This window comes from Rattus norvegicus, chromosome 10 (genome assembly GCF_036323735.1).
Source record: "Rattus norvegicus strain BN/NHsdMcwi chromosome 10, GRCr8, whole genome shotgun sequence".
NCBI lineage: Eukaryota > Metazoa > Chordata > Mammalia > Rodentia > Muridae > Rattus > Rattus norvegicus.
This window is the reverse complement of record NC_086028.1, coordinates 44,825,890-44,853,652: the sequence shown is the minus strand read 5'-3', so window position 1 is coordinate 44,853,652 and position 27,763 is coordinate 44,825,890. Positions and strand designations below refer to the sequence as shown.

Genomic DNA, 27,763 nt, shown 5'->3' with positions numbered 1-27,763 from the left:
ATTGTGCAAAACTTATTTCATAACGTCAATAGCTTTTTTTTTTCCTTTCTCAGGGTTCCAGTGTTGGCTGTTTCATTTTCTAATAATTTCTTCAGTCTTTCTTTGCAATCTGGAACTACCATTGTGCAGTTATCACATCGTTTCCAAGATGAGAACACACGGCATGCACCTGGGCCATTAGGGCTATGCTGTGCGGTGCCCCTATGCCTCAATTTTTAATTACTTAAGAATCATTACATCAAGGAACATCTAGTTTCACAGAATTCACCAAAGCAGAAGAAGGGAGTAGGAAAGTCAGATTTAATAGAATAATTATACACTACAAAGCCAACTGAAAGGCAGTCACGCACAAATGAAATCTGTACAGCTGGTTAGGAGAAAAAAAAGGGCTGCCTTTGGCTACTGAGATATTTCCATCCCAGCCTACTTCGGATAGTCCCTTATTTCAGATGGCCAGTCCCCTGGAGGGATGTGTCTTCTGCTTCTCAGGTTCCAGACACCATTCTTTTTTTTATAAGGAGCTGCCACGGGCTTCTGAGATGTCTCCGTCCCAGCCTACTGTTGGCAGTCCCTGTCATGGCATGCTGTCCCCAGCAGTCTAAAAGTTGTTTCTGTGTACAGGGAAGTTAGAATTTATCTGTGACTTATTACTCCATGTCACTTAGGAGAGGAGCTGCTTTTCAAATGGATACACCTAAGGTAAGCTATTGTCACCCACGGGCAAGATGAAACGAGGCTATGCTTCTATTTGAGAATGCGGAAGGATTCATTTCTCCAGTGAGCCAGCCTTCCCCCGTATGACGCTATACTCTATGCTAACAGAGCTGAAATTTCTCCTCCAAGACCTGAGTGATCTGATTCCTGCCCTCCCATTAACCAAAGTAGAATCATTTTGCAAAGAGATATTTTAAAGTGATTTATTTTTAGAAGTTTGGATAAATAACTTAAAAGAATTCTAGATACATTTTTAAATTAAGAAAGCAGTACAAACATACAATAAACACAAAAATGCATCTTATAAATCTCTGAGTTTTCATAACTATTAAAAAATAAAAACAGGGGCTGGGGATTTAGCTCAGTGGTAGAGCGCTTACCTAGGAAGCGCAAGGCCCTGGGTTTGGTCCCCAGCTCCGAAAAAAAGAATCAAAAAAAAATAAATAAATAAAAAAATAAAAATAAAAGCAAAGACGTAGCTGAGAGGCTGCCACAAACTTGCCAGCTACTTATATGGTATGGTCAGTTAACAAGAAGACAAGAGCAATGCTCTGAACACATATCAAGAAAACAAGAGAGAAGTGGGGGAGAAGAGGAGGAGGAAGAGGAGGAAAAGGACAGAAAATGCATTTTCTAGAAAATGGTCCCATCAGGTCACCAAGAGGGAACAACTTGCTGACTGAGGACCTGACAGGAAGGGCGTCCTCTAGTAGTTTCGTATTATCAGTGTCTTCCCTGGAGAAAGCATACTTGTTCCCACACAGGCCTTTGCTCCAGACCCTACACTAAAAGCGCCCTGGCTTGGTCCTGCTGGTGAAGGAGGGCTTGCAGCACTGAAGAACAGTAGGGCTTGGGGTGGGACCGGGGCACCTGGCAGTCCTGCTTCCACACCTACCAAGAAATCTCAAAAACAACAGTCAGCTCAGGCTTTTCCTCCTGGAGAGCTTCTAAGGTACGTTTTGTTTCACAATTTAAATACATTTCACCCAACCTGCGAAAACAGAAAGGAAGCGTTGAGTTAGATTCTTCAGAAAACTGCAAATTAATCCAGAGAAACTCTGATCTTTGTCGTCCTCTCCTCCCACCCTCCCCACCCCACCGACGAGAAGCTCTGGGGGGGGGGGACCCCAACTCACTGTAGGCTCTGCAGGAGGCAGCCCTGCTGTTTCAGAACCTCACAGAGCGTCACCACACACAGATCGCCCAGGTCGTTGTTGCTCAAGTTCAGCTTCCGGAGGCTCTGGTTATGGGTCAGAATTGTGGAGAGATCCCAGCAGGAGTGTGAGGTGAGGCTGCAGTTGTCTAACCTTTGAGAAAAGGAGAGTGATATAAAGAAAAGAGCCTCTATCCTCCAAGCTTCTGGGTCTCCAAGCCTGACTCTACATGATACTGTTGCTTTTCCTCCTCTTTAGATGGAAGTTTCTATTCCCAATGTAGTGGGTTGTGCAGACCACAAGAATAACAGAAATACATCAATTGATGTACCCCCCACCCCCGCCCCCAGATTTCCACAAAGTATCAAAGAATCAAATGAATTTGTTTGCAGATCGCTAGACTGTGGTGGCAGGGGCTCAACTCTTAAGCTTTGCACCATCTAGAAACTTCCCAGTTCTCTCTAATGGACGGGAGGAACTCCTCACTCCTCAGACACAGATTTGCCCCACGGTGGCCCCACGATCACACCTCATATTCCCACCACCTCAGGCAGCCCATGGACTCACTCCAGCATCTGTAGCTTACAGTCGGGGTGCAGAAGTCCCTCACAGAGGAGCTTGAGTCCCATGTCTCCAAGGGCATTGCTTCGTAGGTACAGGTGTGTGAGGTTCTGGTTGGTTTTGAGCACAGAGGTCAGAGCTGAGCAGCACAGTGAAGTAAGGCCGGAATTCACCAACCTACAGGAAGAAGAGAAGAAGGAGTTCTCAGTGCCCAGGCTCTCTTGGACATTGTGCATCGCTGTGAACCGCATCCTTCCAACTTAAAGGTCAGAAGCCAGTGTCTTGAATATGCTGCATCCGAAGTACGGCTCCACGTCTCTGAATCCCACAGGGGAGATGGAGCGGGGGCGGGGGCGGGGGTAGGGGCGGCAGACAGACCAACAGAGAAGCGAGCGATCAGGTGCGCCCACACTTCTCTCATAGATTCCCTCTGGCAGTGCACACACCCCCATACCACCTCACCTAAAAGAACACTCCATATTCCCATAACTAATCCCCCGCCCCCGACACTGCAGAGACCCATCTTGATTCTGATACCACACTGGCAAGGTAACAGTACAGCTGTCAGTACCACACCCCTGTCACAAATTTGAAATTGAAGGTCAGGAAACTGGGTTTCGCTGAAAGTCAAAGAGCAGATGTGTGACAGGCAGGAAGCAGGCTCAGGGTTGGTATTCTGAGTCCCAGTGACGCCTAACTTACAGTGGCATGTCAAGGAGGGGGCAGGGCGGAGTGGGCCAGGCAAGGTGTGGTGACGTCACCTCACCATCCTCTCTAACATCCACTCTCTGTCACATTTTCCATCCATCTGCCTACTCCTCTGAGCACAAAGGCATTGATTTGTGTTAATACTAATAGAATGAGAATTTTTATTACATTTTATGAGGGTGGGAGCACATCCACGTGTTTGTAGATCAGAGAACAACTTTGTGGAATTAGCTGTTTCCTTCTGTAGTGGTTTTGCATGTTTGGCCCAGGGAATGGCACTATTAGGGGGTGTGGCCTTGTTAGGGGTGGGTGTGGCCTTGTTAGGGCAGGTGTGGCCTTGTTGTGGTGGGCGTGGCCTTGTTAGGGTGGGTGTGGCCTTGTTGGAGTAGATGTTCTCTTGTTGGATGAGTGGGCTTAGAGACCCTTCTCCCAGCTGTTTGGAAACAGTCTTCTGGCTGCCTTCCGATTAAGATTCGGAACTCTCAGCTCGTTCTCTGGCACCATATCTGCCTACACGCCGCCAAGCTTCCCGCCTTGATGATAATGGACTGAACCTCTGAATGTGTAAGCCAGCTTCAATCAAATGTTTAACTTTATAAGAGTTGCCTTGGTCATGGTGCCTCTTCACAGCAATGGAAACCATAACTAAGACACCTTCCACTCTGTGAGTCCCGGGAATTGAACTCAGGATGTCAGCCTTGATGGCAGGAGCCTTTACCTCTGGAACCTCGCAAAAGTCCAAGAATTTTTGATTTACTATTCTGAGGTCAAGTCGAACACGGTCTACAGATTCACTGGATGCTTGTGGTGCTGTTTAGCCAGGTTGTGGAACCTTCAGGAGGTGTGGCCTCCCTGGAGGGAGTAGACCAGAGGGCGTGCCTGGGAATCCAGGTTCAGACCCAAGCTCTGCTTCCAGATCCTCCCAGAGAGGAACAATCTCCACTGTCATGGGGTCACCTAGATCCAAGCCTAGCATGTGTGAGGTCCTGAGTTCCATTCCTATCTCCTCAGAAAATCCATGTGAGTAGGATATTGGTACCCATCGAGGCTGAGGGATAAGTGTGTTTAATGCAGGATATAATGCTCAGAAAATCGAGCACACACACATTGTCAGCCCGCCCACGGTAATAGCTCACTTCCAGTCAATCCAGCTGTGACAGTTTATGTATTGACTGTCAACGTGGCAAGATCTAGAATCACCCTCAAGACAAATCTCTGGGCATACCTGTGAGGAAGTTTCTAGACTGGGCTAACTAAAGTGGGGAATCATTCCTGGAATGTGGGTAACACCACCCACGGGGTCCCAGACTGAATTAATGAAAAAAATGAGGAAGTGAGCACCTGTACTCTTCTCTCTGCTTCCTGTTTGTAGAACAGCACGATTGGCTGCTTCAGGATCCTGCCGCTGTGCCTTCCCATTCTCCTTACCCCCATCTCCTACTCCCATCCCCTCCCTGTGATGAGCTGTCCCTTCACAGTGTGAACCACAATAAGCCTGCCTGCCTTCCTGCCTGCCTGCCTGCCTTCTTTCCTCCCTCCCTCCCTCCCTCGAGTGTACTGTCTGAGTAAAAGCCACTAATCACCAGGTGGCTTTTTTTTGTGTGTCTTGAACATAGGTGCTGCACTCAGTTAACCCCATGTGGGTTTCCCACCTGTCAGCAATCCCCCTGTTCCCTAAAACTGCCTCCTGATGAAAACCAAAGTTCCAACAGTATTGACCACTTACTTTGTGGGATAACGGTGTCGAGTGTGATTGTTTTATTTCATTATTACATACTCAAGAGAGGAGCTCTTTTTTATTCCTTCCCTTGTTTCTTTTTGGGAGAGAATCCCTTGTAACCTAGAATGGTGTTTAACTTGCTGTGTATGCTAACAAGACCTTGAACTTCTGATGCTCCTGCCTCTGCCTCTAAGTGCTGGGATTACAAGCATGTGCCCCCGAACCCTATTTAAGAAGTGCTAGTGATCAAACGGAGGGCTTGCTCATGCTAGGCAGACACTCTACTGACTGATCTACAACCCCAGCCATCATAGCTTTACCTATAATTAGGAAAATAATTATTTGAGGACAGCGGGATGAATTGGTAGAAAAAGGCTCTTGCTGCCAAACCTGATCTGAATTTGAACCCATGACCCACAAAGTGAAGGAAAGAAGAGAATAAGGGCCCTACAAGTTGTCATCTGACCTCTACATGCATGACACGGTGTGCACACAGACACGTGCGCACGCGCGCACACACACACACACACACACCCCACAAAAGATAAATGAATATCCTAAAATTACCAACCAGAATGATTACTTGACAGATAATGAAAGATCGCTGCTTGTCAATGGGAAGAGCAGGATCCAAGCTTCCATAAGAAGGAGATTCTGAATGATGAGGAAAGACAGAAGAGCAGGCTTTGGAACAGAAAACTAATTCAGTACAACACAGAACCAGGGGAAAGTAGGGACGAAGGCTGGCTTTCCTCTGAAGGAAGGGAGAGAAAGAAGGAACTGAAAGTAGTAAAAAGTTTAAGTGCCCTCTGTGAACTTGTGGGAAACCTCTGGACAGTCCTCTGCTCAGCAAGTTCCAGCCGGGGCAGGGAGGGATTTAACAGTGGTGGACGGAAGGGGTGTTATAACAGCCAAGCCCAGTGTCCATGTGTGACACTTCTGTAGCAAAGGGGAAGTGAGATTAGAATATATTGTGCTAAAATTCAAGAGAAGAAGATAATATATAAGATGGCTAAAATTTTTAGTTCATTTATGCTACACACTATTGTGAAAGAAATACACACACGTGCACACACACACACACACACATGCATCAAGTTACATATACAAGCATGTGTTTTACAGAGTGACTTGTAACAGTAAAAATGTAGAAACTTACCCAGAAGTCCTCGGCTTAATGAGTGGCTGGATGAATGCTAGTGATTGGTACTACGGGTTTTTGTGCTCCAAACTAGAAGCCATAGGGAAATGTATCCAGATACATAAAAAGCAAGTCAAAGGAAAATACCTCTACTGTGTTTGTACTTTGAATAGCTAACTATAGTGTTGGGTTGAATCCTGTTCTTCCAAAACTTCCTATATTGAAATCCCAGTTCTTTAAAATGTGACCATAACTGGACACCAAACCTCACAACCTCACAGATGTAATCAGTTAAGATGAGGTAGGTCACTAGGTGGGCCCAAATCTGGAATGACTGACATCTTCATCAGAACCAGAACTTCTGACTGGAGAGGTGGCTCAGCAGTTAAGAGAGCTTACTGCTCTTCCAGAGGACCCAAGTTTGGTTCCCAGCACTAATGTCAGACAGACCACAACGACCTTCGATGCTAACTCCAGGGGTCCAATGCCTCTTCTTGCCTCCTTGGCACTGCACTTGGTCTCCCCAACACATACTCATACACATAATTAAAAATAAGTAAATAAAACCAGAACTTGGGGCTCAGCGTTACACACAGAGGCGCAGAGAGAAGCTCGTGTGAAGATGAAGGCCGCAATCAGGTGATGCCTCTGCAAGGCAAGGTACCTCGGACTGCCAGTAAGGGAGACACATGAATGAACTCTTGCTCATGGCCCTCAGAAGCACCAGCTCTGCTAATCCCTTAACCCCCACCTCGAGAACTGAGAGACAGTTTATGTTGTCTAAGCCATTATGTTTTGGATACTGTGCTAAAGCAACCTTAGTAAACGCAGACATACAGAATGTCTGGATAAAAAGATGGATACTTGTATAAATACACTGGTGAGCAAACTCATGGGTCAGTATATGGATAAAGCAATTGACGATGTAAGAGCATGTGGACGGATGGGGGTTTGTGTATAACACGGCGCTTCGAATTTTGTTGGCCAGGTTTGTAAGCGGCTCTTTCTAGAGGCAGAAAGATTTTCCCTTGCATGTCTGGATAATTCGTTATATTAAACTTAAGTGTATGTTATTTTTGTAGCAAAAACAAAACACCTCACAAGTGGTATCTGGGTGTGAGATTATCTTGGGAAGACATTTGTCTATGAGTAGTCATTGGTGCTTAGGGGTGCATCAGGTATCCCAGATGAGTGTAGAAGCAATTAATAGAAAGTAAGCAGCAAACCCCAAAGATCACAGGAAGAGAAGCCAGTGCAGAATGTACAGAAGAGGAAGCTAGCAAACCAAGAAGAAAACATGGGAAAGGAACTCGAGGAGGAAGTGATGGTTGGACTAAAGCTGGAGGCAAGAGCCAAGCTAAGGACCGACAGGGGCAACACATGCTACACGCTCTTCTGTGCTCTAGGCCATCACACACACACACACACACACACACACACACACACACACACACACACCCTGTAGTGCTGTGTGTGCAAACAAGGTCACTTCTGCCATCAGCACCCAGAACCAAGTCCAAGGTACCTGGAGAGCTCAGAGGCCAAATCAGTGTGTTGATCAAAGCATCGGAAGCCACACTACTCTGGAAGAGCCATGGCAGCACCTTAACGTTCTGGGAAAGCGGGCTGGAGAGATGGCTCAGCGGTTAAGAGCACTGACTGCTCTTCCAGAGGTCCTAAGTTCAATTCCCAGCAACCACATGGTGGCTCACAACCACCTGTAATGGGATCGGATGCCCTCTTCTGGTGTGTCTGAAAACAGCTACAGTGAACTAACATAAAATAAATAAATGAATAAATAAATCAATAAATCTTTAAAAAAAATTCTAGGAAAGCAATTGGGTAACGTCTGGGGCTGTGCTAACAGGACAAGCCCAAGGAAGCATTAGAGTTTTTCCAATTAATACTGGTTATTGATTATGAATAATTGATTTTCCCTCAGAAAAAGTCTCTTGTTAGTGTTAGTGCTTGTTGTTGTTGTTTTTAAGACATAGTCCTATGTAGCCCGAGCTAGCCTCAAACTTCCTTTGTTACTAAGTACGACCTTGAACTTCTGATCATCCTGTCTTTCCCTCCCAAGTGCTAGGATTACATGTGTGAACCCTAAAACCCACATTATTCTATACTAGGGATGGAAGGCATAATACATGCTAAACGAACTAACAATTGAGCCACATCTCCAGACTCACTACATTGTACTTACCTTTTTTCTGAGGCAGGGTCTCATATGTAGCCCTGGCTGTCCTAGAACGCAATATGTAGACCAGGCTGGCCTCGAACTCACAGAAATCTACCTGCCTCTGCCTCCCAAGTACTGGGATTAAAGGCCTGTGCCACAATGCTAGGCTTGTTATATTGTACCCTCAATATTTATCCAACTGGCACTTCTAATGTGAATAAAGACATTCAGTTTATTTGTAGATATCGACATGGTGGACATTTAGTCTTTCTAGCTTATTCAGCAGAGGTAGGGTTGGGAGCAAATGCCAAGGCCTTGGAGAGAGCACGATCACAAAGCACAGCCAGTCTGCAGGCTGAGGGGCCACACGAGGGTGTCTGCTTCCTAGCCAGCAGCAACAGGCGGCTGCCCTGGAACTCCTGCGCTTCATTTTCCCCTCCTCAAAATACAGACATCGCTAACTATTGAGCTCCACTCCCCTGAGGTCGAAGGAACTGATTCACGCAAGGATGGAGAAGGGCAGCGGGTGGCCACTGGCTGGCCATCTGTGTTTTTTTATTTGCTGCAGAATTCCAGACTCAAGAACCCGATGCAGGGCCAGGAAAATGGCTCAGCAGGTACAAGCGCTTTCTACAGAGCCAGACCCCCTGAGTTCCATCCCTGGAATCCATGTAAAAGTAGAGCTAACTCAACGTGCGTGTGCTGTGGTGCACACTGAATAAGTAAATGAAGTAATATATAAGTGAAAAAAAGAAAGCTTAAAAACTACAGGGGCTGGGGATTTAGCTCAGTGGTAGAGCGCTTACCTAGGAAGCGCAAGGCCCTGGGTTCGGTCCCCAGCTCCGAAAAAAAGAACCAAAAAAAAAAAAAAAAAAAAAAAAAAAAAAAAAAAAAAAAAACTACCAAACGTCAGGAAACCACCCTGAAAAGCAGAGCGGCCTGCCACAGAAGGTAAGAGTCTCACTGGGTCTCCAGGTCTGCCTGCCAAGAGGAAGATCCGCAATCTGGCTGTCACCTCAGAGAGCACAGCCAGACCGGTGCGATGCTGAGCTACACCACAGCCTCAGATTTAGAGACATCTGTGCCACGTAAGTGTGAGGTCGCCTTTGGGAACCAGGGACCGGAGCTGCTGCTCCGAGCCCTGTGGAGAAGGGCAAGCACCAGGGCCCAGCACCTAAGGAGCTGCTGTCGGAGGTGGGAACTCTGCCGAGGACTTGCTCTGCAGAAGTAACTCGTCATCTTGAGAGTGCTCACGTGTTAAATGGGTTACTGTTCTTGCGCATGTCTTAGAAGCAAGTTTTGTGCTCCATGGGGGAAGCAGAGATTCCAACCCCTAAATCCTGGCTATACAGCCAGAGGTCAGCAGAACCTGTCTCACCAGTAATGCAGCCATCCCCCAATGTCCTTGGGTAACTGGCCCCAGACACCCCCACAGGTGCTGAAATTTGCAGATGGCCATGCCCCTGTGTAAAATGCAGTGTTTGTACATCACCCCTGTGCTTCCTCCCACGGGACTGTACTTGTCTCTGGTCACCTGTGGTACATCATGGCAGGGGTGTTACACTCTAAGTAGTTATGCTGTGCTGTTCAGAGGATAACGACAGAGGACCATTCATCTAAGTTAAGTGCAGACATGATTTTTCCTAATATTTTTAACCCACAGCTGGCTAAACCCACGGCTACCTGAATCCACAGTACAGAATCCCAGCTGTGTGCTACATGAAGCTGGGGCCTCAAACCACTTCTGATGCTGATGCTGCGATTCCCACCATCATCTCCAGCCGACGAACCTTCTCAAGAGGGGCCCCATCCATGCTTCTCCAATAAAAGATCTCTAAAGAGAATTTGGCTTACTTACCCCAGCTTCTGCAAGTTACACTGTGGGTCCTTCATTTTTTCACACAAAACTTGAACTCCTGAGTCTCCCAAGGCATTTTCTCCAATGTACAGTCTGGTCAGAGAATGGTTGGAGCTCAGAACCAATGCGAGATCCTGACAACACGCAGATGTGAGACAGCAGCTGACCAACCTTCCATGCAGAGGGGACAAGGTCAGTGCCATCTCTCATGTACTCTGCACCATGGGCTAGGGGGCTGCACCTGTTACTGCCCCCCCCCCCGCTGAAATCTGCACCTTGGCTCCATACAGTTCTCATCCCCTTCCCCGTTTGAAGAAGCAGCAGGCCTGCAATAACATCTTTCCTTCTCCTTCATCTGCCTTATTGAAATAAGGTGTATATATGGGATTGGGGGAGACGGCTTAGTGGGTAAATACGCTTGCTACCAAGCCTGACAACCTGAGTTTAATCCCAGAACCCATCTAGGAGAGAGTTGACTTCAAAAAGTTGTCCTCTGACCTTCACACAAACTCCATGACATACACATATACACACGTGCACACACAAATAAATAATATAAAAACATGTTTTTACTGTATGTGTTCTGAGTTCTTCTTATGTTTTTTGGTTTTTTTTTCCGGAGCTGGGGATCAAACCCAGGGCCTTGTGCTTGCTAGGCAAGTGCTCTACCACTGAGCTAAATCCCCAACCCCCTCTTCTCATGTTTCTAATGTATGTGTATGTGACAGATAAAAATTTGTCATCTTAACCACTTTCAGAGCAGAATTTTATTGAGGCCTGGTAACAGAGGCCTGCAGTTCTAGCTACCCAGGAGGCTAAGGCAAGAGGATCAAAAGCTAAGGGGTACCTGGGCAACTTAGCAAGACCCTGACTCAATGTGAAAAAGGGGGGAGGTTAGAGTGTTTGCCTAGCATGTGAGTGAACCTAGATCCAGTCCCCAGTACCAGAAGAAGAGGAGGAAGAGGAGGAAGAGGAAGAGGAGGAGGAGGAAGAGAAGGCGATAAGGGGAGCAGGGAAGGAAGAAGAAAAGAGGAGGAGAGAAGGAGGAAGAAGAAAAAGGAGAAGGAAAAGAAGAAGGAGGAGGAGAAGGAGGAGGAGAAGGAGGAGGAGAAGGAGGAGGAGAAGGAGGAGGAGAAGGAGGAGGAGAAGGAGGAGGAGAAGGAGGAGGAGAAGGAGGAGGAGTAGAATTCAGTGCCCTTAAGAGCACTCATCATCACTATCCACTTCTGATCACCTTTATTTTACAAAACTGAAATTCTCTCTACCCACTAAAACAAAACAAAACAAGCAAGTAAACAAAAGCCTCCCATTCATTCCCTCCCAGTCCCTGGAAACTACCATTATGCCTTGCGTTATGAATTTAAGTAACATTATATTTGCCCTTTGAGACAGGTTCATCTCACTTAGAACACCCTCCAGGCTCATGAAGATTTTAGCAAGTGTCACAATTTGTTCAAAGCCGCCTATGTGCAGAAGCCCCTTCTGACCATTGTCCATCAACAGACACGGAGAAGTTCCTAACCTTTGGCTGCTGTTACTGACGTGCTCCGGACTTCATGTGTGCAATCGTGGTTGCCCAGCTAGCAGACACACCTGAAAACTCACGGATCAGGCGCGGGTCCATACTCATGTGTGAGGCTCACTGTGCTGACTGTCTTGCTTTGTGTTCTTTCTGCTGTTTTACACTCCTGCCAGAGCAGGGCTGCTCAACCGTCCTAGCACTGTGACCCTTTAATACAGTTCCTCCTGTGGCGGCGGCCCCCAACCATAACATTATTTTCGTTGCTACTTCATAATGGTGGTTTTGCTTCTGTGGATATCCCTGTTTTCTGATGCTCTCAGACAACTCCTGTGAAAGGGTTGCTTGACCCCCAGCAGGGTCTCCACCCACAAGTTAACACTAGACATCTGCACTAGAGACAACAAGGGCCAGTTCTCCAAGTCCTTACCCACACTAGTCTGGTTTCTTATTTGTTTGATGTGGGTTTGTTTTCTACAATCATGGTGGCCGCCACTGCTGCCGCCACCTGATCGAGTGGGGTTTTTTTTGTTGTTGTTGTTTGTTTGTTTCTGTCTTTTTGGTTTTTGTTTTTGTTCGTTTGTTTGTTTTTTGAGACAGGGCCTTATGTAGCCCAGGCTGGCCAAAAAATATGTAACCAAAAATGAGTTCGAGCTTTTGGTCCTCCTGTCACCTCATCTGGTCTGCTGGTTTAATTTGGTGCTGAGGAGCCTCACATGTACTAGGCAAGCACTCTGTCAACTGAGCTGCACCCCAGCCCCCAAGCACTGTCTTATCTCTTTAGAATTTTAGTCTCCTAGAAGCATCGAGTAAGGACGCCACACAATAAACGCTCCATTTCTTCAGCGCTGCTGCTTCTTTTTTCTACTTAGTGTGACGATTTATCATGAATTCTCAAAACTGTTCTACTATGATGCTTTGCAGTGCTTCTGTTTTCTCGGGTATCTTAAAGACAGACATAGTTTACCTGATTATTTACACACATATCCACATGCACACGCATACACACCACTGCTCTATTTTCACATGTAACTTCCCCCCACAGCAACCACTGACTGACTGGCTGTCAAACTAGCAGAAGGGAGCGCAGGACGTCCTCCAGGCCACTGAGAATAGTCTCATCCTCACACAGCTGAGAGCTCCCTGTGTCTCCCTGAAGCAGAGCTCCCGACAGGGCCTCCACAGCCGATCTGCCTAAGGGAGGTGGGCCAGACTCACCAGAGTTTCTGCAGGTTGCAGAGCAGATGCTTCAGTCCCACGCACAGCAGTCTGACTCCAAAGTCCCCCAGGGCATTGTCACTGAGGTCCAGCTCCACCAGCTTCTGGCTGCTGCTCAGGACAGAGGAGATGTTGAAACAGCATTGATGGGTCAGTCCGCAGCGCCCCAACCTTCACAGCAAGTACAGAATCAGACATCAGAGTGCGGCCTCTCTCCGGAATCAAGATCCTATGTGTGCCCCACACCTACACATACAAACTACGGGGAGGGGTGAAACCTCTGGGAAGTGGAGCCTAGAGGAAGACACATGGGACATGTGGACAATGATAGGGGTGATCTTAAGGAGATAATGAAATATTGCGAGCGCTCTGTCTGTCTGTCTGTCTGTCTGTCTGTCTTTTCCCCCTTGTTCTTGCTCTCTTCCTCCTTTCTTCCTTAGCCATGATGATGTGCATGGACTCCACTACCATACAATGCTACCACGAAATGATGGCTTATCGCAACAGACTGACCATGGGCTAAAACCATGAGCCCAAACAGGCACTCATCTAATGGATGGAGAGCCTACTCACACAGCCTCCTTCACTGCTATCGTTCTCCAGTCCGGATGCAGTTTCTGCCTCAGTCAGGAGCAGATGTGTTCTGGGGTAACCAGAGTTCTTGAGCAACATGCAAGAGGGGGCCTTAGAAGTGGGAGGGGGCCTTGTGGGGAATGTACCAAGCTCGTGTTGATCTATATTTCAGGTGCACAATGGGCACATCCTGGTTTGTAAATGAATAAGGTAGTGAGCCTGAAGCCCCTGCTTTCCAGAGTTTGTAATGGCTGAAGCTCCCTCACTAGGCATGCGTGTTGCTTTACATGCACTATGACAATTTAATCCCAGTGTTCTCTCTAGACTGAGGAGAAATTTAGGAAGCAGAACTGACAGGTAATCTCATAACGTTCCTATTCTTCTGGGTGGGTCAGGGACATCAAAGTCACAATGAGGAAGACACAGATAGGAAGGCTGGGGGGAAGTTAGAGTCTCTCTATGCTGGGCTGGTCCTTAGCACTTTCCTAAAGTGCCAACACCTTGGTACACGTGTGCTTGACTCAGTTTCCTTCTTAGTGAACAGATCTTCGTGAACCACAGAGAAGAGCTGTAGGGAAAATGTCAACAAAGCAAAGCTCAGGTCTTTGTCAGAGCCCCAATTTGTGATTCTTTTTATTGTTTAGCTGTGGTTTGTCCCCAGGAGGCCACAGTCAGAAGCTTGTTCTTCAGTATGGTGATATGAAAGGAGCTGAAACCTTTAAGCGGTGAGGCTAAGTCTGAAATAATGATGTCACTATAAGCACTGCTCGCCAATGGAGTTAGAGGAGTTTTTTCAGAATTCAGTTAGTTCTCCACAGTAAGGCCAGGGAAGTGACTCACTGGGTAAAAAGTTCTTGCCACCCTAACTTAATGACCTCAGTTCTATCTATGTCAGCAACCAATTTCCAAACTTGTCCTCTGACTTCCAAATGCATGTTGTGACATGTGCAGGTCACACAAACATAGATAACACAACACACACACACACACACACACACTACAAATTAGAAATTTTCTTTCTTAAGTGTATGGGTTTTTTAATTTTAAAATTTCTTGTTCCTTATATTTGGAGTTAAACAAAATAAAGCACAGAATGTGGGTATATGAAATTCAGAAGCATAAGACAATTATATAGTTCATAGGCTAGAAGGGGAGTCACTGAAGTATATTATGGAATGGACTTTGTGGCAATGCTATAGTAAGCTAAATATATAGGGAATACATCCAAAAGAAAATTCATTAAAAGAGCACAGCAAAAATCCACAGCTAACAAGCCCACAAAGGAGAATGGAATAATCATTAGTCTTCAATACATTCAGAAATAATGTATAATTCTCAATAATACGAAACCACATGGAAAGTAGGGTGGGGGAATTATTTACTTTTTGTGCTATGAATGTTTTGCCTGCATGCTGTCTGTGTACCAAACTTGGGTCCTCTGTCAGTACAGCAAGAGCTCTTAGCTGCCAACCTATTTCTCCCACACCCCAAGTCTGGTTCCCAACACCACGTGGTAGCTTACGACTAACTGTTACTACAGTTCCAGGGAGTCCAGTACCTTCTTCTGGCTTCCAAGGGCACCAGGTAGGTACTTGGCACACACACATATGTACAGGCAAAACATCCATACACATAAAATAAATAAATCTAAAAGAAAAGAAAAAGCAGATACGGAGAGACAAAATACCCAACCTTCTTCTGATGCACACTCTTAGAGACCTGCATGCGCTGGTGTTGCAAAGACCATGACGAAATAACAGAAATTGTTCCCCTGAGAGTCATAGGATTACTGTAACATCCAGCACAATGTTCCTAACCCTGGGCTGGCCAAGTGAGGATGAGAGAAACTAAATAGCAGCTTAAACAGAAAATAACATTGAGTTTTAAAAAATGGCGTTGGGATGGTGTATAGTGGGAGCAATCGGGAGATACAGAAATGCTCAAAAGATATGAACTTAATGGCCAGGACGCCACCCCACCCTCAGTCCCACTAACGCTGGGGAAGGGAGATTGCTGGAGCCAGAAAATGTAAGGTCAGCTTGGGCAACACACTGAGATCCTGTCTTTTAAATAAGTAGATAAATGAGCAAACAAAATCTAAAGAGCTGAGTACCTTGTTAAGAAATTCAGATGCTACGGGCCTCCAGAGTGTGTGTTAAATGGAGCCCAGCTGGAGACTCAGGCTCAGACTATGTAAATCACAGGAGGCTGAACGCGTGGGTAGAGGCCAGCCCTAGCGAGGCCAGCCCTGGGAGATACACTTTTCATCCCAGAACAGCATCTGCGATGAAGCTTCCTGGTTCTCACCCAGAAGCCTGGTCCGTGAAGAAATGAAAGACACAGCCTTTGTTTTGCCACCAACAAACAGCTCTTTTCAGTTCCTCTTCATCTTCCCCATCTACAGCTTTCTAAACTTCCATCCAGTCCACTCAGTCAGCTCACTTAGAACAGAATCGAGTGTGTCCCTTCATGTGCCAATGTTCCACCCCATAAGACCACAGAGTATGACCATGTTTGGAAACAGGCACTTCAAACAGGTAGGTGAACTGAATCCAGTGTTAGCCCTAGTGCAGTTGGACTGGTATCAGTTCAAGGAAAGGTTGTTAGAGGTTAGAGAACAGACACACAGCTGGAAGATGAGGCAGGCTCAAGGAGAAAATGGCCGCCTACAAGCCAGGGAGAGAGACTCAGAACAAATCAACCAATGGATATGTGATTTTGGGCTTCTAATATTAAACCTGAATTAAAGCCATTAGGGCTTGGCCCTTGGTCCTTTTTTACAGTAGTTCTAGGGACAACTGACCTGACCTATCAACCATCTTTGTCTACTGTCTCCTCCCAATCCTTCTCACGAACACACTCACACAGAGATACACTCACACGCACACACTCACACTTTCACACTCACACAGTCACACTCTCACACACACATATACACTCATACATACTTTCACACACTCACACACACTTACACACTCACTCTCACATACATTTTTACACACACACACGCACGCACACACGCACGCACGCACACAGAGACTTACCACAGTCTCTGAATGTTACAGCCTGGGTGCTGGAGTGCCTCACACAGCACCCTCATGCCTGGATCCCCTAGAGTATTGTCACTGAGGTCCAGTTCAGTGAGGCTCTGGTTGGTGCTGAGACTTGAGAAGAGACCTCGGCAGAAGCTAGAGGTGAGGCAGCAGTTCACCAGTCTAGAATGGCAAGGGAGGAGGCCAGAAGAGAACATTATTTCCCAATAACAACAAACCAGAGCTCAGGACAGGGGTCCTGGCACCTAACTGTCTCCTAAGTGTTAAGCCACCAGTCACAGATCCACTGTTCTTTCCAGAGGAGAGAAGCAACAATAGTCATTTCCAGGGAGTCCCATTGGAATACCCCGTAGCAGTTATTATAATGCAGAGAGCCTTCAGGACTGGACGTAGCTCAGGGGTAGAGGCTTGACTATCTGAGGCCCTGGATTTGGCCCCTAACACTACATAACAACAGCGCATGTTTGTCAATGCCCTTAATCCTAGTACTCAGAACACAGAGGCTAGAAGATAAAGAGTTCAAGGTCATTCTCAGTTACAGAATTGAGTTCAAGTTCAAGGCTAGCCTGGACTACATGAAACCCTAGCTTTAAAAAAAAGAGCAGTTTCTTTGTATAGATGCAGGTCTGGGTTTTTGACTCTGGACCTCTGATGGGGGATATGCGCTTAGCTTGTCCTCTTGGAAGGTTCTGTGATAAACCTCTATGGTGTGAGGGAAATGGCCGTTGCCTGAAGTAAGAGCTCTCTTCTCGATGGCTGTAGCAGAGTCCCTGCCCTTCCTCATCAGAGTGCAGTCCTTATCAGGCCTTTCATCCTCTCTCCACCTTGTATTAGGCCCTGAAGTAGCAAGTCTGCCTTCCCTTACCTCCTCTCTCTTCCCCTCTCCCACTGGCACAGTCTGCATGTTCACCCTACCCTTAAAAAAACAGATAGACACCCTCGTCTCAGAAGGACGGGATCAGGAGGAGGATGCTTGACCATGCTGGCAGGGCCTCGTAGAGAATCTTAGCATCTTGTGCAAGGGAGACCTGTGGAGCTGCTTTTCTTCCTTCTGCCAGGTAAATCCAGCCTGTGGGACCCTGTCTTTACACCTCCCATCCTCCACAACTGTAATACATATGCCTTTCAAATCAAAAATAACCTAGTCCAGGGCATCCATATAGCAGCGTGGGTTGAGGAACAGCCAGTGTGCTAGATGTAAGCTAAAGTACAAGCAGTGGGTGTCTACAGACATAGCCACGCGATGCCACAACGTGCCCCATACTGTGCGCCGAAGCCATATTCTCCCCAGATGCTTATTTCTTAGTTTATTGGGTTTTGTTTTCATCCCATTCATCTACCTAGCGTAAGCCGCTCTCAGCAAAAGGGTGGCAGTCACGTTATCACGAAGCTCGCCAATTATATTTGTAAAATAATTGGAAATAGAGGAGAGGAAAGAAGGAAGGAAGGACTGATGGACGGACCAAGAAAAGTAGCCAGAAAGCAAAAGTTACAGCTACTATCTGCCTGAAGCCAAATTTCCTTACCTGGAAGAACAGGCAACATGAGGGTCTGGGAAAACACACTGGACCTGGTCCAAGGGTTGACTTCCTCTTTTCTCTTCTTCTTCCTCCTTGGGTGAGTTGTGGAGAAATCCCAGGGAAAGTGTTTTTACCCTATGGCAATTCTTAATGCAAAAGGAAGAAACCACGTGGTCCATTCTGGTAGAGAGGTTGATCTCAATTTTGGGGAAGTGGCCCATGGCGCTCTGCACAAAGTCTTCCTCCTGCATCTCGTACAAGCAGTAGAACAGTTCCAGCTGGCTGGGCTGCCTCTGCAGCTTCTTGGCCTTGGCTTTCACTTCGATCCACTTCAGCAGCTCCAGTCTGACTTGCTGAGAGATCTTGCAACTTAGCTTCTTCTCCAAATAAGAAGTTCTCTCCTGGTTTACAAGGCCAAAGAGGAAGCGTACAACAAAAATCAGATAGCCTTTTTCGAACTTGCCGTAATTTTCTAATAGGACCTTCACGTCTCGGTTCAGAAGGTCTGAACAGCCTTCTGGTCCCTTCCTCACGGTCACCCCCTCTTCCTCCTCTTCTAGCAGATAGTACATAGCCGCAAAGAACTCCTGGAAAGTCATGTGGCTGAAGCTGTAAAATCTCTCGCAGTCCACCTCCTTCTGGAACACGTTCATTCTCAGGAAAGCAGAGACGTCGGTCTTCTGCAGGCCGTGTTTCCGCAGATCACACTCTTCAAATAGGATCTTCTGGTTCCAAATTCCATCCGCAGCCAATGAACAGAGCCCTGGCAGGTAGGCAGAGAAGAGGTGCTCCTCAATGCCCCCCCGGGACTGCAGCAGGCTGGAAAGGAAAAAGACATAGACGGCAGTCGTGGTCTTGGAGGTCTGGGCCAAGCTCTTTCCAGTCTCCATCTGCTGCTTTAGCCCTGTGCACACAATCCAGCAGACCAGGGGGATGAAGCACATAGTAAACAGGATCTCATTCTCTTGGATCAGCCTGAAGGCCTCCCTGGCCTGCAGCTCGTTTGAGAAATACTTAAAGAAATACTCCTTCCGTTTGGCCTCAGAGAAACCTAGGATCTCCACGTGGCGGGGGTGGTCCAGGAGATGCTGCAGCTTCTCCAAGGCTACTGGCCTCGTCGTAATAAGCAGAGAGGCCTTAGGCAGCAACTTCTTTCGGATGAGGCTGCTTAGCAGAATGTCTCCCCTCACAGCCTTCTGCCAGTCTGTGCAGACCTCCTCGATGTGCTCATCAAAGGCCCCCTGCAGCTCATCAAAGCCGTCCATGAGGAAGAGGATCCTGGAAGGCTTGCACAGGATCTTGCAGACTGGTGGGTTTGGGTCAGGCCAGCAGCTGATAATGAGATCTGCTAGGCTCTTTGGTGCCCTGAGGCTCACCTCTCGACAGTGGATAAAGAACAAATAATCAAATTTGTCTTTGAAGAGCTTCCCCAAGGCCCAGTCCAACATAATCTTCCTGGCTAGGATTGTTTTTCCGATGCCTGCTGCTCCCTGGAACACCACTGTGTGCACGGGCTCCAAGTGTTCATCCTCAGGCTCAAAGAGCAGCTCCAGCTTAAGGGAGCTCATGGGCCTGTCCCACATCTTAGTCCTGCCAATGGTCAAGAGTTCATGCTCCCTTTCCTGCTTGCTTGGATGCTCCTTGACCAGTTGGAGCTGGGTGTAGCGTCTGTTGAGGTCCACGCTCTCACCTAGACGTGCATTCCTGTCTTTGATGGAGTAGAACCTGCTTCTCACATGCCTTCTGTATATCTTACAGTAATCTGCAGCAGAGACAGAAAGGCAGAATCCAGGAAGAGCCCACACATCTATTCCCCAACAATAAGCGGTCAGCAGGCCTGTGCTGTTACAGGAGGAACATTAAGAATTATGATTGGGGCTGGGGATTTAGCTCAGTGGTAGAGCGCTTACCTAGGAAGCGCTTACCTGGGTTCGGTCCCCAGCTCCGAAAAAAAGAACCAAAAAAAAAAAAAAAGAATTATGAGGATTCGAGAACAATGACAAAATGCAGAGTGCTGACTGCCAACTAGATAGAGAGCAACGTGCTCGCCAAACGTTCAACTGTACACAGCGAGGTGTAGTCCTTGATGCAGCGGTGGTGCAACTGTTATGGCAACAGCCAACCATTCTGTGATTGGTTTGAAGCCTATGTGCTTGCAGTCCATAAGCCCCGGTGGCAATGTGCTCTCCAGGGATCTCTCATTATATCTATTACTGTTTTCTGAATTTGTACAGAGGCATGGCCACGTGCCTAGAAGGAAAGCCAGTGGCTTATGCTCTAGAGAAAGGAAGGACTGGCTTAGAAAAATAGGTGGTTCAGATGGACGGGGCCTTAGTTTGTTAAAGGCTAGGCTCACAACCAAAAATACAAGAAAAATAGGAGGTGTAATTTGTCCCTATTGCTCAAGTGTTATCAGGTCCCCAAAATTCTGGTGTCAATCACTTCCCACTCACGATAGGGCAGAAAGTCAGCACTGCAGCCTCCAGCCAGAAAATGTTATTCAAGCCTTTATACCTTTAGTCTGAAGCCCATATCTGCTTGCAGTAAACCCTTTCCCCAGGACTTTAGGAAGGAAGGCATGAAAATGTGCATCTGCTTCTTCAGTGAAGGTGGAGTTCCTGAGGCAGGCCTCCTTCCCTGTAGAGTGGCCAAGTGTCTCTGCTTTCTAGTTCCTTAGTCCCCTGTCCCAAGTCTCAAAACAAAGTTGAGAACAGCAGGTTGATGCATACCTTTCTTTTTTTTACAAATCGAGATGCGGGAGAGATATCCCAGCAAACCTATCCACTCCTCTTCAAGGCTGTCTTCCTGGCACACCATGGAGAGATTAGACGTGCATGCATCATCTAAACAACAACAACAACAACAAAAAAAAAACAAACACAAAGTTGTAGGATGTCATACAGGTGAAGGCAGGTACAGGATAGAACGAGGCCTGTCATTGGATGAGAAGGAAGGATGGGCGGGAGAAAAGATTTAGAGAGAGGAGGAGACTGGAGGAGTCAGGAGAAGCAGCGGAGAGAACATGGAGGCAGATGTTGAGATTCCTCTCTGCACATTTACAGGTTGTTATGAATATTCTTAAGGGATGGATGTGTACAGGGCTTTGTATGTTTAGGTGGGCAATTATACCTTATCAATTGGATCAGAGGTTATTGTGTTGTGTGTTCTTTCTTGTGGTGATTTAAGTTTAAGAGAGTATGTGGTGGCCAAAGACACTAGGCTGCCACGGAATTGGGATGTATATTTCTGGCATGGTGGCAACCTGCTTTGAAAACTAGATGGGTAGAGAGATTGCTGCCAGGCTCAGAGAGTAGCCATCAGCAGTGTGATATGGGATGGAGCAGAGCGGGTAAGACGCTTTGCTGACTGAGATGAAGATGTCTACCAAATATCTTGGGGCACTGAGGTGCTGGATCTAGTGTGGAGTAAAAGAAAGCTTTTTTACAATTTTACAGGAACACAAAATACATAAAATGTCCTAACACAAAGGATAGAATGGAGTCTAGTCTTTGGGGTAGGTCAAAGGCCCCCCTACTCCCTATTCCTTCTGAATTAAATGTGGCTTAGCCAGGCATGAGAACAGATCCCTCTAAGCTCAGCACTTGGGAGATGGAGGCAGGAAAATCAGTACCTCAGAGTCATCCTCAGCTACGCAATGAGTTCAAAGCCAGCCTGGGCTACATGAGGTCACATCTCAAAGAGGAAAAAAAAAGAAAAAAAGGTAGGGGGATAGGGGAGTAAGCATGGCTCAAGAGCTGCAGATCTTGATAGCTATGGCATTGAAAGCCTAGTAGGCATGATTCTGCTCACCTCGCTTTCTTTTTTTTTTTTTTTTTTTTTTTTTGTTCTTTTTTTTGGAGCTGGGGACCGAACCCAGGGCCTTGCGCTTCCTAGGCAAGGGCTCTACCACTGAGCTAAATCCCCAACCCCGCTCACCTCGCTTTCAAAGGGAAGCTGTCAATCATTAGACAGAACTGCGTCCCCAAGCTCAGAATGTCTTTCCCAGGCCCAGAAATCCGTTAGAGAACAGATGAGATCAAACGGTGTTTCCTTTGCCGTTGTCACCTGTCCCTGGCTGTCTCTGGCACCTTAACTTAGGGTCTATGTGCAAGAGTCACAATGCTCTCCTGACAGGTTCACCCTCCCCTGAGCTCAGCTGGACGTATGAAACCCATGAGGGTCATTTCCTGTGCTGTCCTGTCTAGATTTCCAGGTCTTCACAAGTGAACACTGTCAGTCAGTTAAGTAGTTCAGAACCATGGCTTACTGAACTCACATGGAGAGGTCTGAAAATGCTGGGTAATACCCTACTCAAAGGAGTTCTTTCTACTCTGTGCTGAGGCTTAGGCATTATTACCCATGGAAAAGGCCAAGGTGATGCCAATGGGAACCTACAGCCAAGAGCTATGAATCCCAATGGTATAGACTTTCCTCCTAGGGGAAATTTAGGAATATAACAAAAGTTCCCACACAAAGCACACAAAGCAGATCAAAGACACGGACATACTCCTGTGGATGTAGAATTATTCTGGAAGATAATGTCAGGGATGTAGAATATCTTCCTAGCATGCATATAAGCCAGGTGGGGTGTTAGTACACATACTTAGCACCCAGGAAGTGAAGGCAGGAGGATCAGGAGTTCAAGGTCATCCTCAGCCACTCAGTGAGCTTGAGGCCAGCCTGGGATATGTGAGATCTAAAGAAGGATGGACAAAAGAGGAGGAAGAAGAGAGGGGAGGGGAGGGGAGAGGAGGGGAGGGGAGGGGATGGGAGAAGAGGGGAGGGGAGAGGAGAGGAGAGGAGAGGAGAGGAGAGGAGAGGAGAGGAGAGGAGAGGAGAGAGCACCACTGGTAATGGAATCACAAAACAAAAATCTAAACACTCATGCAACCCCAAACCTCTGCCCAATTCTCCCATAATATCTCACTTCAACCCCCAAAAGAACATCAAATATTGATGACAATTTTTATGCCTAAAATCTAGATATAAAAGCCAACATCACATGGCTATACTTTTATAGTCTCGCCTGGCCTTTTGCTCTTACTCTGGCTGGCCCTGACGGGAGAGCCTTGGGTAATTAGAACCACGCCCTGTCTCTCGTCCTTCACCTGAAAGCACCAACAGTACTAGGAACTATGTCATGGGGTTATTGAAAGAAAAACAAAACCCACTGAAGCCACCTTGTACAGGGCTCCTGGAGCGGTGGCTCAGTGATTAAGAGCACTTGTTGCTCTTCCAGAGGACCTGGATTCAGTTCCCAGCACCCACATGGTGGCTCCAGTTCCAGGGAATACGATACCCTCTTCTAGCCTCTTCAGTTGCCAATACATGGTGCACACATAGACATGCAGGAGAACGCTCCTACATATAAAGTAAAATTTGTGTTGCTTTCTGGGTTTTGCTTTTTGGATTTTCTTTGAGACCTGATCTCTTTATTACATAGTCCTGATTGTCCTGGAACTTGCTCTGTAGACCAGGCTGGCCTCGAACTTGAATAAATCCACCTGCTTCTGCCTCTCAAGTACTGGAAATAAAGGCCTGTACTACTACATCCAGTCCAAAATAAATCTTACAAAAAACAAACAAACAAAACCAACTACCTAGTATAGAGCCAGAAAGAGCCAGTTCAGGGAGTAACAGCTTAATCCCCAAGACCTACACGGTAAAAAGAACCAAACCCTACAAATTGTCCTCTGACCTCCACATGTGCACACACATTAGCACACACATACAAGCACACAAAATAAATAGCTGAAAGGTTTAACGTTTTAATTTGAAAAAGATCTAAAATTGCTCAGTCAGGGCTTCTATTGCTGAGATTAACTCTTCATTCCTCTTGTACCCATTCTCGGTACAGGAACAATGACAGGCAATTGGATTGCCTCATAGCTCCATCTCTTTCTCCTGGGTCACCATTGCCTTGCCACACACCTCCTCAACTCCAACTGGCCCAGTGCTGTAGGGATGGACCCCAGGTCTCTGTACATAACAAGGAGGCATTCTACTACTGAATAACACCACCCCAGGCATCCTTATCTCCTGTGATTACTTCCTTCCGCCCTGCTCCTACTCGGCAGAGGATGCCTGGGACTTCTCAGGTTATTCTGAATCCTTTCTGCTGTTTCCCTGGTTTAGAGCAGACAAGCATCTGCTCTGAGCCAGTTGGGGAAGGAGAGTGTGATACCAACCACAACAGGCCCCCAGGAGTAAAGCAAAGACCGGAGCTTTTACAGAATTAGAAAAAGCACACTGCTCCCTCCCACCCTCTCATACCTCACCAGGGGAGAAGGAAAACCGATGATAATAAATTAACATTTCAAACATGCTAACTTCTGTATAGTAAAGGACATCATCTCCCAGCAGTTAGAAGGCAGAGGAAGGAGGATTGAGTTTGGAGCCAGCCTGGGATCCTTGAGACTCTAACTCAAAAGCAAAGAAAGGAAGATGTTGAATAAACACAGTTTCCATGGCAGCAAATGGATATGCACAGATCATAGCAAATGGATATGCACAGATCATAGCAAACGGATATGCACAGATGAGATGCTCACGATGTAAAATGAAGATGTGAATGAAGATTAAATTTGTTAATCTTTTTAAAGAAGGAAATCTGAAGACATTACGCTAAGTGAAACAAGCCAGCCACAAGAGACAAACACTTCATCATTCTACCTGTGTGAGAGACCCATAGTGGTAATGTTCACAGGGACAGAAAGCAGAGTGGTGGTTGCTAGGAGATGGGGTTAGGTAATGGGGACTTAACATCTAATGTGTTGGGAGCTTCAGTTGTGCAAGATGAGAAGTTGGTTGCATAACTATATGTTTCCTTGTTACTAAGCTACACACGTCCAATTACTAAAATTCTACCTTTTGTGTCCGGTGGACTTTACTGTAAGGAAAAAAAAAAAAAACCTTCTCACTCACTCCACTCTGGCTGGTCCTTCTTAGCTTTTTCCCAGAGGTCTCGCCTGTTGATCGCTGCAAAGATCCACACAGCCATGCCCCACGCCTTCTCCTCCCCATTGAAGTCAATCATGAGTGTGGCTAGATCCAAGTGATCTGCCTTCTCCATCTGGCCCCTGGGGATCGGAACACAGCCTTTCTCGGGTGGGTAATCTTCCAAATGCATTTTAAATTTCTTGAGGTCCACATCTTCCAGGTCCTCTAGATACTGGGCCAGCTTGCAGCGAACACTCATCATCTTCATCAGCACCTCTTGCGAGGGTCTTTGGGCTTAGATCCACGCTGGCAGAGCAGGAATGAAAACTCCGTGTGAGTAAAAAAAGAGTCAAAAGTCTCCACTTCCGGAAAACGGCGTTAGCAGAAATCCAGGAAACTAGATGCTAATATTGAAACATCTCAGGGTACCCCATAGACTGGCACAGTTTTTAAAGTTTCTTAACTCGAAAAACTCAAAGGAAAAAAACTACGACTTGATTCTGTGAATCGTCATCTCTGACTTAGGAAGAGCTGAGCAAGCTAAAGGCTTCCTAGAAAGTTCTCTTAGCTTGATCCAGGATCATGTCCTGAGCCATGGAAGCAAAGTTCCTCTGTAGAAATTAAAAAGAAGAAAGGCATTAACACAACCAGATACGGCATGCAGAGAACAAGCACACACAAGGTCACCGGGACCCGTGTACGACCAGAACCCATGGTGATGAGTCTGGGACCTGGACATGGCCTTCACAGTTTCTCAACCTCAGCTTCCTCCTTCAGTCACTGAGAAAGCAGAAGAGATTGCTTCCCGATTTCTTTGAATGGAAGGCTCTGGTTTCTTGCTTCTATTTTCATCTGACGGGAAGGAACAAAGGAAGGAGGGAGCCAGCAGAATCAGCTATAGTAATGGCAGAGCAACAAACACTCACAGTCTTTCAATGCTCAGCCCAGACAGACAGACAATCTTTCAATGCCCCTCCATTTCCCACCGATGAACAGAATCCGATCGGGTGGAATTGAGTGCACAGAAAGAGGAAGACTGATTGTGAGTATCCCTTTAACAGTTCTTGAGCATCTCATACCTATAACAAGCATCACGATTCACATTCAGTCAGAGCCCCTGACTAGATGCTGCTGCCCTGATTCTTTTTCTTTTTCTCACCTAATTTCCCAACTGAGGTGTGTTGGTTCCTTCTGCTGAGTAGTAGAGACACTAAGTGGCCTTCTCAGACTGAAGCTGGTAGAGGAAAGGGTCTGGAAGATAGTGACAGCCTCCGAAATGATATTCATGTGACGGCAAGGTGACATTCGAGGTGCCTCAAGCTCACCATCCCTGTTTTGTGTCCGTTCTTGCACCACCTCTCCAGTTTCCTGCAGCACCTCACATCTTTCTTTCTGTCATCTCCAGGGTTCTTGCTGACTGTTGCCTCAGCTCCATGGATCCTCCTAGAAGTTGAGCCCTCAGCTCCTGGCCTTCACCCCAAGTTTCCTGCCCTCTGATCTCTGCTACCACCATAGCTGTGGTCTTTACATTAGCTGCACCCTGGGCTGTCAGCATACTCCCTCACTGGCCTTCCACCCTCTGTTGCCCTGAGTGGATACCACTGAAGTCCTAGGAAGCTATGATTGCTTCTTCTCTGTGTGCATGCACACAAACTTCCCCAACATGCACGAACCACGTAACAGCAAACAGAACATACCTGAAATACTTTAAAGTTAGACTAGTCTAAAGGAACTCCCTTGTCTAAGATAAATCATGCCATTAAAAATAGCCTCCCGGGCTGGAGAGATGGTTCTGTGGTTAAGAGCACTGACTGGGGGCTGGGGATTTAGCTCAGTGGTAGAGCACTTGCCTAGCAAGCGCAAGGCCCTGGGTTTGGTCCCCAGCTCCAAAAAAAAAGAAAAAAAAAAAAAAAAAAGCACTGACTGCTCTTCTAGAGGCCCTTAGTTCAACTCCTAGCAACCACATGGTGGCTCACAACTATCTGTAACGGGATCTGATGCCCTCTTCTGGTGTGTCTGAAGACAGCTACACTGTACTTAGATATTAATAAATAAAGAAATCTTTAAAAAAAATAGCCTCCCATTCCTTCCCTGGACATTTTACCCACACTGCTCCATGAAACTGTACTCACCCAGACAGCAGCTTTGGGTACAGATAAAGGAGAAACCAGATGAATTTATAGGGGTCACTGTGACACTGGAAGTAGGAAGGATGTGGCTTCAAGACGTGAGCAAGCTTGCATCACTGTCAAAGGCGGACTAACAGTTACTCATCTGGATGGATTTTCCAAACCCAAGCAATAGAATTCTGAGTGTAAGCATAGGCTGCAGACCAGAATTCCCCAGGTTCCATGAAGAAGCCTTTAGAAACAGTGGGAGAAGGTGAAACCGCAGGGTTCAGCACAGGCAGTGAGCAGCTCCGTGAGGGCTTGGATCCCAGAGAGGGGGAAGTAAGCAGTGGTGAGCAGAACTAGTATGTGGAGAGTTGAGACAGGGTCAGATTCTGAAAGCAGGGCTGGGACTCCAGAGAGAGGGAAGTAAGCAGTGGTGAGCAGAACTGGTATGTGGAGAGTTGAGACAGGGTCAGATTCTGAAAGCAGGGCTGGGACTCCAGAGAGAGGGAAGTAAGCAGTGGTGAGCAGAACTGGTATGTGGAGAGTTGAGACAGGGTCAGGCTCTGAAACCCCAGATTCTAATTTCTTTCTCCTCTCATGGAGGTGGTCAGCGGGCAGCTCCAAGTGTTTGACATCTCCTGTTACTTTTTAAAAGTAGGAGTCTTACTCCATGACTTTTGGACTCACTTGTCAGGTTGAGGTAGAGAACTGACTGTGTCCCAGGAAAAGGCCAAAGTGGTTGGTTTTCTTTACCCCTGAAGAAGGAGGGAACTGATGACCACACAGACCTGC

General features: G+C 46.8%; 1 protein-coding gene and 1 long non-coding RNA gene across 13 annotated transcripts; one reads left to right on the top strand and one right to left on the bottom strand.

Annotated features, from left to right (window-relative positions):
• Positions 1-279: 279 nt before the first annotated feature.
• On the bottom strand, positions 280-27,354 carry Nlrp3 (NLR family, pyrin domain containing 3). 12 transcript variants are annotated; one of them, XM_006246453.5, is made up of 10 exons: positions 26,990-27,350; positions 24,843-25,468; positions 20,648-20,761; positions 17,925-19,680; positions 16,390-16,560; positions 12,773-12,943; positions 10,036-10,206; positions 2,436-2,606; positions 1,851-2,021; positions 280-1,705 (listed from the first exon to the last, which is right to left on the bottom strand). In XM_006246453.5, the coding sequence occupies exons 2-10, from the start codon at positions 25,123-25,125 to the stop codon at positions 1,606-1,608; spliced, it is 3,108 nt and encodes a 1,035-aa protein (XP_006246515.1). In that variant the 5' UTR covers positions 25,126-25,468; positions 26,990-27,350; the 3' UTR covers positions 280-1,605. The 12 variants fall into 12 exon arrangements, 10 of the variants coding, with proteins under 10 accessions (XP_006246515.1, XP_063124678.1, XP_038941322.1 ...); XM_063268608.1 differs by having other exon boundaries at positions 24,843-25,163; XM_039085394.2 differs by lacking the exon at positions 26,990-27,350 and adding an exon at positions 26,017-26,269.
• LOC134480694 (uncharacterized) lies at positions 25,727-26,930 on the top strand. The gene is made up of 2 exons (XR_010055371.1): positions 25,727-25,899; positions 26,263-26,930. It is a non-coding gene; the product is annotated as an uncharacterized LOC134480694 (long non-coding RNA).
• Positions 27,355-27,763: the final 409 nt, after the last annotated feature.

Excerpts from the sequence above, each read along its gene's own strand:
- Nlrp3 (XM_006246453.5), bottom strand. The coding sequence starts at position 25,125 with ATGAAGATGATGAGTGTTCGCTGCAAGCTGGCCCAGTATCTAGAGGAC. Across the intron at positions 19,681-20,647 it reads GATTTGTAAAAAAAAGAAAG|ATTACTGTAAGATATACAGA; the intron begins GTATGCATCAAC and ends TCTCTGCTGCAG. Across the intron at positions 2,607-10,035 it reads TGTAACTTGCAGAAGCTGGG|GTTGGTGAATTCCGGCCTTA; the intron begins GTAAGTAAGCCA and ends TTCTTCCTGTAG.